The sequence below is a fragment of the Nicotiana tabacum genome, chromosome 2 (assembly GCF_000715075.1).
Source record: "Nicotiana tabacum cultivar K326 chromosome 2, ASM71507v2, whole genome shotgun sequence".
Taxonomy (NCBI): Eukaryota; Viridiplantae; Streptophyta; class Magnoliopsida; order Solanales; family Solanaceae; genus Nicotiana; species Nicotiana tabacum.
The window spans coordinates 56,834,127-56,847,276 of record NC_134081.1 but is presented as its reverse complement, the minus strand read 5'-3'; the positions used below and the strand labels follow the sequence as shown (position 1 = coordinate 56,847,276).

The 13,150-nt window shown below is 40.9% G+C and overlaps 1 protein-coding gene across 2 annotated transcripts; it reads left to right on the top strand.

Moving 5' to 3' along the window:
• Positions 1-455: 455 nt before the first annotated feature.
• LOC107824577 (aldose reductase-like) lies at positions 456-3,745 on the top strand. 2 transcript variants are annotated; one of them, XM_075229013.1, is made up of 7 exons: positions 456-645; positions 1,320-1,370; positions 1,910-1,988; positions 2,087-2,269; positions 2,344-2,415; positions 2,985-3,221; positions 3,451-3,745. In XM_075229013.1, exons 2-7 carry the CDS (start codon positions 1,333-1,335, stop codon positions 3,538-3,540), a joined length of 699 nt encoding a protein of 232 aa, XP_075085114.1. In that variant the 5' UTR covers positions 456-645; positions 1,320-1,332; the 3' UTR covers positions 3,541-3,745. The 2 variants fall into 2 exon arrangements, with proteins under 2 accessions (XP_075085114.1, XP_075085116.1); XM_075229015.1 differs by having other exon boundaries at positions 3,392-3,745.
• The last annotated feature ends 9,405 nt before the right edge of the window (positions 3,746-13,150 follow it).

Sequence of the window (13,150 nt, the reverse complement as noted above, 5' to 3'; positions counted from 1 at the left end):
GGCGACGAGGAGTAGTGCTAATGAGGTAGGAGTGACTATAACATTGTACAGTAAACAGTTCAAAATCCCCCAACCCCCAAGAAAAAAGGAGTAATAGTGGCAAGATTTAAGTAAGTATTCACGATGAGGAGCAACTTAAAGTATGATGAAGAGTAAATAGGATAAAAGGTGGAGCTAAAAAAAGAAAAAATAAGGTAGATGATAACACGGGATTATAAAATAATACTAAGAGTGAAATGGGAAGAGAAGTGAAGTAACGAACCCATTAAAGCAAATTGGTCAATACGTAAAGTGATCTTTTAATCGTTACATAACATGAGATTTGATAATACAATACAATATAAATACACTTTAGGTACCTCGATAACAACCAATGCAATTAAAGTGGCAATATAGTACAGCCCCTTAAAGATTAGATCTTTTATTTTTTACTTTTTCGTTTCAAAGTTATGTTGTAAGGTCTTAATCGTCTCCATAGACCTTTTAATTCCATTTTTGGGAATTCAATGACCTATGGACCTTATTTGCTGCCTAAAGTTAAAGTAGTGGAATTATAACTCACACCTGTAGTAACAATCATCTTCAGGAATTTTGCAATTGAAATTGAAGTAAAATCAGCAAACGGAAGTTAGTGTATTGATACAGGTAAGTTGGTAATATGAGATTTGTTTGAGGCTATTGCAAAAGAAGTAATTGGACAAGAGATATTTTGGCTTTGTTTCTTTTATCCATTGTGGAATTGCTCAGTGCAAAAGCCTAATATCCTGGATTTTAATATGCTTGTTTATGGATATTATCGGCTATATACATTAGAAGATTCTCATGTATGTATTTACTATTCTTTATAAATTCTTACTGTACTAGTTATATTGGTCCAAAATCAATTATCCACTCATGAATGCAGAATCTAAGGAAATTCAGAAATGCAATAAAATCGATACTCCTAATCGGTTATAATCTTCTAACATTTTTCTTTTGCATAGAAGTGAGCAGAAGTTCAGAATTCTGTACTTGTTCTACCTCTCCGTTTAAAAAATCCGAAATAATGTCTGTGGAAATTGTTTTTAAAAATTTACAACATATTTTGCCTCATTCCTTCTTTGGAGTTCGAGTCATTAGCATCTTTTACAATCTCCATTACCCAAGGCTTGCCCCTTGGAGCTTGAAAGTCAAACTTGCAATGATAATACCTTATGATATGTTAAAAGGATCTTGATGAATTAAGTATCTCAAGGTAATCAAATCAGCATGTATTTTGATTAGCGAATTTGATGATTTAAAACTGCTCGTTAATGACAACGCTCTGGCTATGGCTGCAGGCCGGCTACAGGCATGTGGATACAGCGGCTGGGTATGAAGTCCAAGAAGAGGTACTTTTAATTTGTTAGTTTTCCAAATCGTTTATCTACATCCAAGTAATATCTTTTGTATAAGTTGTTTGACATGCACTTTGACGCACATACGGAAAGAAAGAGGCTTACAAATGCTTCTTTTGATTCATGAAGCAATTGGGAGTAAGGAATACTATGTTGTTTGCTTACAAGAAAATCCTGGACATAGTCTAAAAAGTTGCAGATATACAATGTTCCAACCAAAGTAATTGGTAGAGAATGATGTCATCTAGACTTAGGATCAACGTGCAAGTATGAAATTTATTAACTAAAATAGATGACTAACGACATTTTCTGTGCTTAACAAGCAGTAATTTTTTTTTTTATTCTTATATATGTTGGCCGTGGAATCAAAGCAGCTATACAAGCAGGAGTAGAGAGATCATCCCTGTTTGTCACATCTAAACTATGGTATTAGGGAAACTACACTAACTTATTTCAAATCCCTAGGAGTTATTACATTCATATGCAACTAAACAAATTATATGGATATAGGGTGATTTTGCTGGTTGTTTTAGGTGTAATGATTTGAGAGTTCTCCCAGCATTGATGAAGAGTCTCAATGAACTGCAACAAGATTATCTTGATCTCTATCTGGTACTACTTCACTGGCCTTTCTTTCCATGGTATCTGGTTTTAGTACAGAAATCTAATTGAGGTATCTGAACTTTATCCATTGGCCTTTCCGTCTAAAGGACGGAGCGAGCAGACCTCCAAAAGTAGGGGAAGTGTTGGACTTCGACTGGGAAGGCGTTTGGAGAGAAATGGAGAAGTTGGTGACGGACAAACTAGTTCGAGATATTGGAGTATGTAATTTCACAGTCAAGAAACTTAATAAGCTCTTAGATATTGCCCAGATAATGCCTTCAGTATACCAGGTCAGTTCTTGTCTTTCAACTAATGGTATCAATGCCATCTTTTTTAGTACTTATGGATGATCCTATGTACTCAGATGGAGATGCACCCTGGATGGAGAAATGAAAAAATGTTTGAGGCTTGCAAGAAGAATAGCATCCACGTCACAGTAAGTAACTGAAGCTCTGTGCATGACATACATTAACAATGTAAACAAGATTGATATTGGACCTAAAGTGTACTGTTTTCGATTATATGAAGTGGAAAGATAAAAGAAACCTCACAAATGCCTTAGTTCAAACCTGTGACTAGTAGCTTAGATGTTCAAAGCATACTGAACTCAAGTTTTGTAGCTTTACTTTTGTACTTTTGTGGTCCTAGTAACTCGCGGAAGCCATATATGAGTTGATGCCTTTCTCCTAATAGCTTTTATATTCACTTCCACCATAGTTACTAGTCTGTTTATAGTCGTCAACAAACTTGAAACTTTCAGAAGTTTACTTCGAACTGGAGGGAAATACGTCGGTGAACTCACGTACTCCAACCGACAATGGTGAACAAATTTAGTATACTAGGGATGTTAAAGAAATTCGATGCATTCCTTCGATGGAAGGAGGCTGTGAGCAATGAGCATCACGAGCAAAGACGTGTCAGAAGTGAAAGCCTCTTAGTTATTGAACTTAAATCTGTACTTTATTTTATGTGAATGCTTTTGTACGTACTAGAAATATTTTCCAGGTATATTCACCTCTTGGTTCACGAGAAATTGATCTTATACATCATCCGGTGGTGGAGAGGGTAGCAAGAAAGGTAAATAAATCAGCAGGGAAGGTGCTAGTGAGGTGGGCTATACAAAGAGGAACGAGTACAATTCCCAAATCTGATCACTCTGAAAGAATCAAAGAGAACCTTAAAGTGTTCTCGTGGGGAATTCCAAAGCATGACTTCCAAGCCCTTTGTGATATCCCAGATCAGGTACTTCTCTCTTGTCATTTAAGATTCTAAGCATTATTCTGCAATACAAAGAGTCAAATTGGTGATGCTGGAAGAAAGCTGTCAATACATGATCGACAGAGTTAATTCCACAAATAGTATTGGAATTTTATCCACTATATAATAGTAGTCACAAAACTATTCTATTGCAGGTAAAGTTCAGCTACTTTTAATGAGACAAAAAAATAATATTGACAACTTACTGGTATAGGCACGAGTATTGGACGGAGAAGAACTGTTCGTGAACAAGACGGATGGGCCTTACAGGAGCGTAGCAGATATTTGGAACCATGAAGTTTAATAAGTTTTCACTTGAAACATTAGTTCCCTTTGGAATCATGAGTGCGTTTAAGTTTATGTCAAGAATGAGTGGTGTTTCCCCTTTGGTCACCGTAATAAAGTCCTTCTCGATCGAGGAAATATGTGTTTGGAGTAGCTATTGTCTTTCCAAGTTCTGTAATATTCGTGCTTTTTGCATGCAATTTTTACTAAAGAGTTGGCTTTTCTCAGTTCTATCTGTGTGGCATGTGGAGCAGTGAGACGGAATTTTATTGTTTGTTAAGCTTTTGTTAACTGATGATAAAAGTTGTATCGACAAGCGGATTTGTCTGGCGCTTCTTCTTTGGGTTCATGACGTTACACCAAAATGAACAATTTAAAAACAAATGAGGCCCGGATTTTAAAAGACAATAATAATAAGGCAGGAAACTTAAAATTTTTAACAAAAAACAATTGCTTTAAATAAAAATGCTAATATTTTATATATCTAATTTTACATTTTTATTTAACTTCAAAAAAAATTCTATTTACACAATTTAGAGTTTATTAGACTCTAATAAATTTAACAAATAACAAAGTTGTTAATTTACAAAATAATAGGACAAAATAAAAAAGAGTAACTAAAAATAAACCAGTAGAAACTATAAGAGAAGATAGCTTATAAAGTGAACTAATAAACTACGTAACATAAACAAACAATTTAGGATAAACTAGTTTAACATGAACTAACAAATTAAAAATAATTTCAAGATTTGCACTTGCATATTTTATCAAGAAATAATGTAAGATTTTACTTTGCAATTTTTTTTTTAATCTTATGAGGTTAACTAGACCGTAGATTAATTCTTATTGGATTTGAGTAGGAGATCAAATATAAAATCAAAATAGAAATAATTTGAAAATAGAGATAAAAAAAAAATAGAACACACTAAGGAAATAAACTAGCAAGCTCTTCATTTAAAATATGAATTAACTAAATATGCATTTATTAGGCCCACGTGCACTTGTGGATTGTGATGCACACAGTGAATAGAAGAAAACTACGCAAAAATAGCTGTAAAGTATAGAACTCCTAACCTTTCATTTGATTTTGAACTCGCTAAACCAGTATTACAAATGAACAGCCTTTGTCAAGCAGGTTCAAACAATATTTATATACACAGTTTATAAAATTTAACCTATATAAAATATCAAAAAATTTCAACGAAGAGGATTCATTTGAACCCTCTTGACCCTACGTGGGTCCACCCCTGCTAATGTGGCAGTGCTTGAAGTAACACTTGATGTTGCATATATCAGACAGATCAGGTCTATGATTGTCTGTGTCTGATAAAATACGGAGTGTTTAACCTAAAATTTGATAATTAGGTCTAAGAATTGTAGCATGTTTGACCAAACTTCTAAAATCAACTTATTTTGATTTTTGAGAAGTTTTTTCTCAAAAGTATTTTTCAAAAAAGTGCTTTTAGTGTTTGGCCAAACTTTTAAAAACTGCTTCTAAGTGTATTTTTATCAAAAGTGTTTTTGGAGAGAAGCTACTTTTTTCTGCTTCTCTGAAACTGATTATGCTTCCCCTCAAAAGCACTTTTTTCCTTCTAAAAGTTTGGCCAAACACCTCAATTTTTGAAAAAAAAGAACTTTTGGCCCAAAAAAACTTGGCCAAATAGTCTATTAATTCAACAAGATTTAGGTCTCAAGCAATGTAATTAAATCAATTAGTTTTATTCTTTGATAATGTGAAAATTGTATAAGTACAGTAAAATTGATTTTAAAAAATAGTGCAATGACAATAACGAAATTAATAATAAGATATCTGTATACGGATAAAACCGGGCTTATGGTACACCCCGATCTCAGACAAAATAAGCCAAGCTTGAGATATGATGACAGGAGACCGAAATCGAGGTAAAAGTCTCATCGAGTCAGAATCCGGGGGCATGACACCCGCCCTCGAGAATATTGGGGTCATGGTTTGGAATCAGTCCTAGCCTTGAACGACTACGAAGAATATTGTTGGGCAATCAAGCACGGCCAACGGAAGGCCGTAATATCTGTGATCGGCCGGATATCACGGCGGGGATCTCGGCACGTATCGATGAAGAACCGGCAATCAGTTAATCAGAGGATTATTTTACCTTTTATAGAGTTGTACCTAGAGTAGGATTTCCCTACTATATAAAGGGGTGTGATAGTTCATGACATCCATTGTAACACGCATTCCAAAGCAGCATACTATTATTTTATCTGTTATTAGCTCTTTCTCTTGTTCATAAGTGCCGGCCATACTGAGCCTGGATCGAGGGTGAATATTTCATTAAGGCTGGAACTATCCTCCTCATGTGGTTTGAATTCATTTTATCTTTGTTTATTCAATTTGACTTAATTTATCGCTTTGTATCAAATTAATCTGCGTATCCTTAAGACTACTTATAAATTTAATTGTTATCCAATTTTGAGGGTAAACAATAGCTGCAAGTAATGAAATGAAAATAGAAGAGAGTAGTTCTTATTGATTGATCCAGATGATATGCCAATTCTTATTGATTGATCCAGATAATATGCCGATTCGGAAGCAGTTCATCGGCAGCAAAGTAAGAAAGTTTTTCGAGGACCACAAGATCAAAAGGCTCCCATCAAGCCCTATCACCCTAGTGGAAACGGGCAAGCAGAGTCCACGAACAAAATCATACTCCAGAACCTCAAAAAGAGGTTGACCGATGCCAAAGGAAAATAGAAGGAAATCTTGCCCGAAGTCCTATGAGCATATCGTACGACCTCAAAATCCAGTATTGGGGCCACTCCGTTGTCGTTGGTCTACGGTGCCGAAGCTCTTATACTGGTCGAAGTAGGAGAACCGAGTATCCGGGTCCGATATGCGACCGAAGATTCAAACGACGAGGCCATGAGTACGAACCTGGAACTGTTAGATGAAAGGCGCGAGGCCGCCCTCGTCCGAATGGCCGCCCAAAAGTAATGGATCGAAAGGTATTACAATCAAAGAACCAACCTTCGACACTTCAGTGTCGCGGACTTGGTGTTAATAAGGGCGACGCTGAGCACCCGGAACCCGAATGAAGGGAAGCTGGGACTGAATTGGGAAGGCCCATATCAAATTATCGAGATCACCGGCAAAGGATCGTACAAACTCGAAACGGTGAACGGCTACCGAACAACTGGAACATAACCCACTTAAAACGATACTACTACTTAGGTACGACCACATTCATTGCCTTTCTTTAAATATATTACGGATTGGGCTGACACTTGTAGGTAACGACTAAGGAACGATGAGACTATTAGGCATGAAAGCACGCGTTGCACTCTTTTTCCCTGCAAACCGGTTTTGTCACAAATGGGTTTTCCGGGAAGGTTTTTAACGAGGCAACATTGGATCGTGCTAACTTAAGAATTGGAGACCGACTATGAACCAGCATCAAGGTTCGCATCAACAGTATTCGAGCCCTCTCTAAAATCGGCCTCGAACACTAGGGGCTATCACCCTCGGATAGTGATTTTAGCAAGGAAGGAAACTTCGTGCTCAAACGAGTCTAGGCTTGGTAGATAGGATCTGTTTTAAGGGTCAAACGGTCAAATGAACCATGCCCACATAGGCCACTTAAGCCCGGATAAAACTTGTACACATTTGCAGCCTTGTATGTTGCACAGAAATAAAAGAAAGTTTCTACCTTACAGATACATACTTTGCCTCTTAACAAACTACTGTATTTTGTACCTTAAGGACATCGGGCCCAAGGTCCACCTCTGTCCGAATTCAAGAGATCACCCCTGCTCGGGGACTATCGTCATGGGCAAGCCCGGACAGCTCGGGCTATGAAGCCCGGGGGCACAAAACATATTAGGTAGTGCCCGAACTTCAACGGTTATGGCCATCTCTATTCGAGGACTATTGTCCCGGGCAAGCCCGGATGGCTCAGGGTAATAAGCCTATTAGGAAACACCCGATCTTAAAAGGCTATGGTCGTCTTAGAATGGCTCGGAGACGTCCGAGATCCATAACCAAAACATAAGGACTTTAAAATTTCTAAACTGGTTTGAAGGCTACCCTCGGCAAACTTATAAAAAATTCTAAGTGAACATTTCGGGGAAAGATTCCGGTCATACCAAGCCCCCCCATGCGTTTTAAGCAAAATAATATCGAAAACGGACAATGTTCGAACCTCTGAATAAGACCTAATTATTACTTGCTACGGCATCCGAAATCTTTGAAATCATAAAGAAAAAAGAAAAAAGAAACAAGCTCCAAAATTGCCGAAGGGAAAAAGCCTTATATATATATATATACGTAAATATTTACAAAGGCCAAACGGCCTTAACAAAATGCAAAAGTACAAAAGCAAAAATTACAAGGCATCTAAGAAGCCTGATCCTCACCGGATCCCGCCTCATCACCGGGACTATCAGGGTCTTCTTCGCCCCCGGATACGCCGGAACCCTCGAAGTCTTCTTCGTCCTCGGGATATGCCAACTTTTTGACCTCGGCCTCGAGCCCCTTAACATTTTTGATCTCGACCGATATATCAAACCCCCGAGTGTGAACCTTTGCGAGGGCCTCCCTTCGAGATTGCCACTTCACATATTCAACGATATCTTTCAGGAAGTCCTGGTTGCCTTAGCATCAGCTTTGTACTGGGCCACCATCTTATCAGCATCGGCCCTGGTTATTTCAGCCACTGACTTGGCTGCTTTAAGCTCTTTGGAGAGGGTATCCCGATTGGCAACAGCCGAGCCCAGTTGAGACTGGTGCTCCTTGATATTTTGGGACCGGGCCTCAGCTTTCTCCCTCATCACTCAAAGTTGAGACTCAGCTGAGGCCAATTGCGCTCAGGAAGTCTCTTCTTTCGAGGCCAAGCAATCCATCTTGCCCTTCCACTATTCGGCCTCGACCTTGATTACATCCATCTCGGCCCGGAGTTGGTCGATCCGATCAGTATTCTGTTGGACCTGCGGGTTCTGACCATTAGTCATCGTGTCTAGCTCATCATCACTAACTTCAAAGATTTTTGCCTGTTCCACCAGGTCGACATGTTCTTGCTAAGCCGCGTCCAACTCGGCTCGAAGGCTCTTAGCCTCTCCTTCACCTTTCTTGTTGAGAAGTTTTTACATGTTTCTCTTTTTAGCAAGCTCTTTGACTTCGACCTCGAATTGGCTCATCTCATCCCGATACCGAAGGAAGGTCTCATGATGAAGCATCGAGGCCTGCAAATATGAGAAGAAATATTAGGATCATCAAGAACTAAAGATGAAAAATGAAAATGTTTGACAACACCGTACCCAGTTCAGCGCCTGTTATGCCTCGTTGAACAGGCATGGAGCATCCACCTCGCTCATTTTTGCATGGTCTTCTTCGGTTACCAGGCACCGGAGGTAACTAGCAACCCCACCAAGGGCAGAAAGAACCCGGGCATCCTCCGGAACGGTGATGATAATTGACCGCTTCCGATCAGGATCCGCACTCGGGGTAGGGAACCGGTTGACCAGTCTCGAGCTCGAGTTAGGCCCACCTGCCTTTGAGGATGAACCTTTCCTCCGTACCTCTAGGTTACCTAACCCGATGGCGTCCTCCATGGCGGTGGAATCCATGCCGTCAAAAAAGTAGCGGAGGGGGTCGTCCGCTCCGTGGGCCCCCTCGTTGGGTCGTTCTTTCACCGTTTGGGCCTCGTTGTACATAGATTCGGTAAACGAGGGTGACTCGGTAATTTCTATCACACCAATTACCTCCTTCAGGGCACTGCCCACATCGCGGGAAGCCTCAACCCCGGCCTCCTCATCGACCTCCCTAACCTAAGGAAGATCAGCCTCGTGGGTCTCTGGTTCAACGGCCCCCCGCTCTTCGAGGGGCGATGGCTCGCTGGCCACAAAAGGCTTTTCCCCCTCGGACTCATCCCTAAGCCGATAGAGCAAGTCTAAAGCTGGTGCTCGGGAGCTGGTGTTTTCCTTTGGCTTGCGCACCAGCTTTCTCCTTGGTTTCTTTTTCTCCGAGCTCAGGGAACTCGGATCCCTCCTTCTTTTCCTTTCTCCGGCCTGCCCCGGAGCAGGAGACTCAATAGGCAAGTCTTCATCCCCGACCGGAGGCCTAAGCTCGACGTTCTTAGGCAAACCTGCAAAAGAAAGTAAAGGAGATAAGGACGCGATGTTAGAAGAAAAGGTTCAATACGACTTGTTCGGGAAAATAACCTTACCATGGGAACGGGCCTCCCAACGGCCTTTTGAAAGTTTGCGCCATGAGTGCTCAGAGTAGGGTATCTGTGACACAATGCCCTCGACCCACTCCTTGAGCTGAGGGATAGCATTCGAAACTCGAGCAAGGGATACAACATAACAAACACCGATAAGAAAAGAGAAGATAAGGAATAAAATTGATGCTTAAAGGGAATACTTACGTGATGTGTTCCACCTTTCGGGGAATGGCCTCCACTCGGTAGGTACCAGGTCGGCAGTCCTCACCCAAACAAAACATCCTTGCCAACCCCGATCCTGGTCCTCATCAATGCTTAAGAATGGGGCTTTGCTGGCCCGGCATACTAGCTTTATCAGTCCCCACCCCACCCCCACCCCCACCCCCTCCGAAAGATTCGGGGACCATATAAGCGCAGTAGCTGATCAATTGTGAAGGATCACCCATCGTTTTTGTTCACAAAGAATCGGAGGAGGATCGAGATTCTCCACAGTGATGGAGAATCTGGCTAAGGCATACGTTATACCTCATGCAGAAGTCTAAGATGATCGGGTCTACTGGGCCCAATGTAAAGAGATAAGTGTAAACACTTAGATATCCCTCGACATGGGTGGTAATAGGGTTTCACCTTCTTTTGGTTTCAAAAGCAACAGAGGGCTTGACAAGTACCTCTTCAAATCTCTCAAAGCCTGCTGACACTTTGGGGTCCATTTGAAATTATTTTTATTTTCGGTGATATTTTCCTAATGACCGGGAAATGAACCTGCTTAAAGCTGCCAATCTACCCATGAGCCTTTGGACTTCCTTCATGCTTGACAGTTGGTCCGGGATGTCTTCGATGGCCTTGATCTTATCGGGGTTTACCTCAATTCCTTTATGATGACAGAAATCCCAGAAACTTACCAGAGCTGACCCCGAACGCGCATTTCTCGGGGTTAAGTTTCATATTATGCTTTCTTAGGATGTCAAAAGTTTCTTGCAGATGTTTAGGGTGATCACCTGCATTTAAATACTTAACAAGCATATCGTCTATATAAACTTCCATAGTTTTTCCTATTTATGTTTCAAACATCTTATTCACGAGCCGTTGATAAGTGGCTACGACATTTTTCAACCCGAAGGGCATCACATTATAGCAATATGTACCGAAATTCGTTATAAATGAAGTCTTTTCCTGATCCTCCGGGTTCATCTTAATTTGATTGTACATGGAATAAGTATCGAGGAAACTCATTAACTCGTGCCCGGTGGTAGCATCAATCATTTGATCGATGATTGGCAATGGGAACGAGTCTTTCGGGCATGCATTATTCAAATCTTTATAATTAACACACATGCGAAATTTATTGTTCTTCTTAGGAACTACTACTACATTAGCTATCCAGTCTGAATACTTTACCTCTCAGATCGAGCTGATATTAAGTAAGCGAGTTACCTCTTCCTTGACGAATTTATTCCTGGCTTCGGCAATATGGCATTTCTTTTGTCTTATCGGAGGTATGTTGGGATCCAAAGTTAACATGTGTATGCCTACCTCCATCGGGATACCTGTCATATCTGCATGCGACCACACAAAACAAATCGACATTGGATTTAAGAAATTTAATAAAGCCAGACCTAAGCTCGGAGTGCGGTCCTGTCCCCAAGTAGAATTTCCTTTCTAAGAACTCTTCGAATATCGCAACTTGCTCAAGCTCTTCCGCTGTGGATTTCGTTGCATCCGTCTCTTCTAGAACCTGGAAATATCTTGGTACCTGATAACATTCTAACGTTTCTGCCCCGGGGCTAACATCATCTAGTTCGGGAGCGGGCGTTGGTTCCTGTAATTGCTATGCCGCGTGCTCCTTTCCTTTGCTATTGGAGATCGAAATTGCATTTATCTCCCTTGCCGCTGGTTGGTCACCCCTTATCTATTTAACTCCTTCGGGCATTGGAAACTTCAGCAATTGATGATATGTTGATGGTAAAACCTTCATCTCGTGCAACCATGGCCTTCCCAAAATAATGTTATATCACATATTATCATCTACCACTTCGAAAAGTGTTCTTTTCATCATTCCTTTGGCGTTTTTGGGTAATATAATCTCTCATCGGGTTGTCACGCTCGCGAGGTTGAATCCGGTGAGGATTTTTGTGGCTGAAATGATAGTTTCGGTGAGTTTAGCTTACTCCAATACTCTCCATTATATGATATTGGCCTAACTTCTTGGATCCACTAGAACACATTTAATCTTCAAATATAGCACATTTTAAGAAATTACAAGTGCATCGTTGTGCGGCAGTAGCAATCCGTCTATGTCCTCCTCTGTGAAAGTGATATTGTCTTCGGCGACTTCCCGGAGCCCTTTGCTATGGGTTATTGATACGTTTGTCTTTTTTGTTTCCGAAAAGGTGACCCCGTTGATATCGTTCCTCCCGAAGATCATGTTGATCGTTTGGCGCGAGGGATCTTTTCCTGCTTTCAAGGGTTCCGCATTGTCCTAGTTACGACCATAATTATTCATAGCTCGGTCACTCAAGTATTCTCTGAGATAACCATTCTTCAACAGTGTTGCCACTTCTTCCCGGAGGTGTCGACAGTCCCCTGTCCGGTGGCTATTCGTCTCGTGATATTCACACCACAAGTTGGGATCCCTCTGGTTGGGATCAGATCTCATTGGTTTCGGGATCCGTGCTTCTTTGATGTTTCTCATGGGTGACACCAAATACACTGACGTTGAAGGTGTATTCTGACAGCTTGGGGTAGGAAGGATCACGCGCCCCTGACGCTTCTTTATCCTGCAACGATCTATTATTCCAACCGCAATCAGTCCTTCTGTCGATGGCGAACCTGTCCGCTGATCGGAAGCCTCTGTCGCGGCCTTCGGTCCTATTGTAGGGCAACAACTGACCCCCCGAAGACCGTTTATCCGTGTCGAAAACATATTTTGATTTTTCTGTGTTCTTCTCCTATCCTTTTGTCAACGATAGAAAGCCAACCTGATCATCTTCAATCCTTATCTTTGATTCTTACCGATTTTGGATATCCGCCCAAGTCGTTGCTTGAAACTCCAGGAGGCTTCCTTCAATTTTTGGGAAGAGTCTGAACTTCTCGGATTCATTCCCTTGGTGAATGCTTCAGCCGCCCATTCATCCGGGACAGTCAAAAGTAACATTATCTCCTTCTAGAATCGGGTAACGAACACTCGTAGCAACTCGGACTCTCCTTGCTCAATCCTGAATATGTCGGCCTTTCGGGCCTGTACTTTTCTGGCCCCGGCATGAGCCTTGATGAAAGAGTCCACGAGCATCTCAAAGGAGTCTATGGAATGCTCGGGTAACAGTGAATACCACGTCAAGTCTCCCCTCATAAGAGTCTCTCCAAATTTCTTCAGCAAAATAGTTTCAATTTCGTGAGGAGCTAAATCATTTCCCTTCACCGTCGTTGTATAGGTGG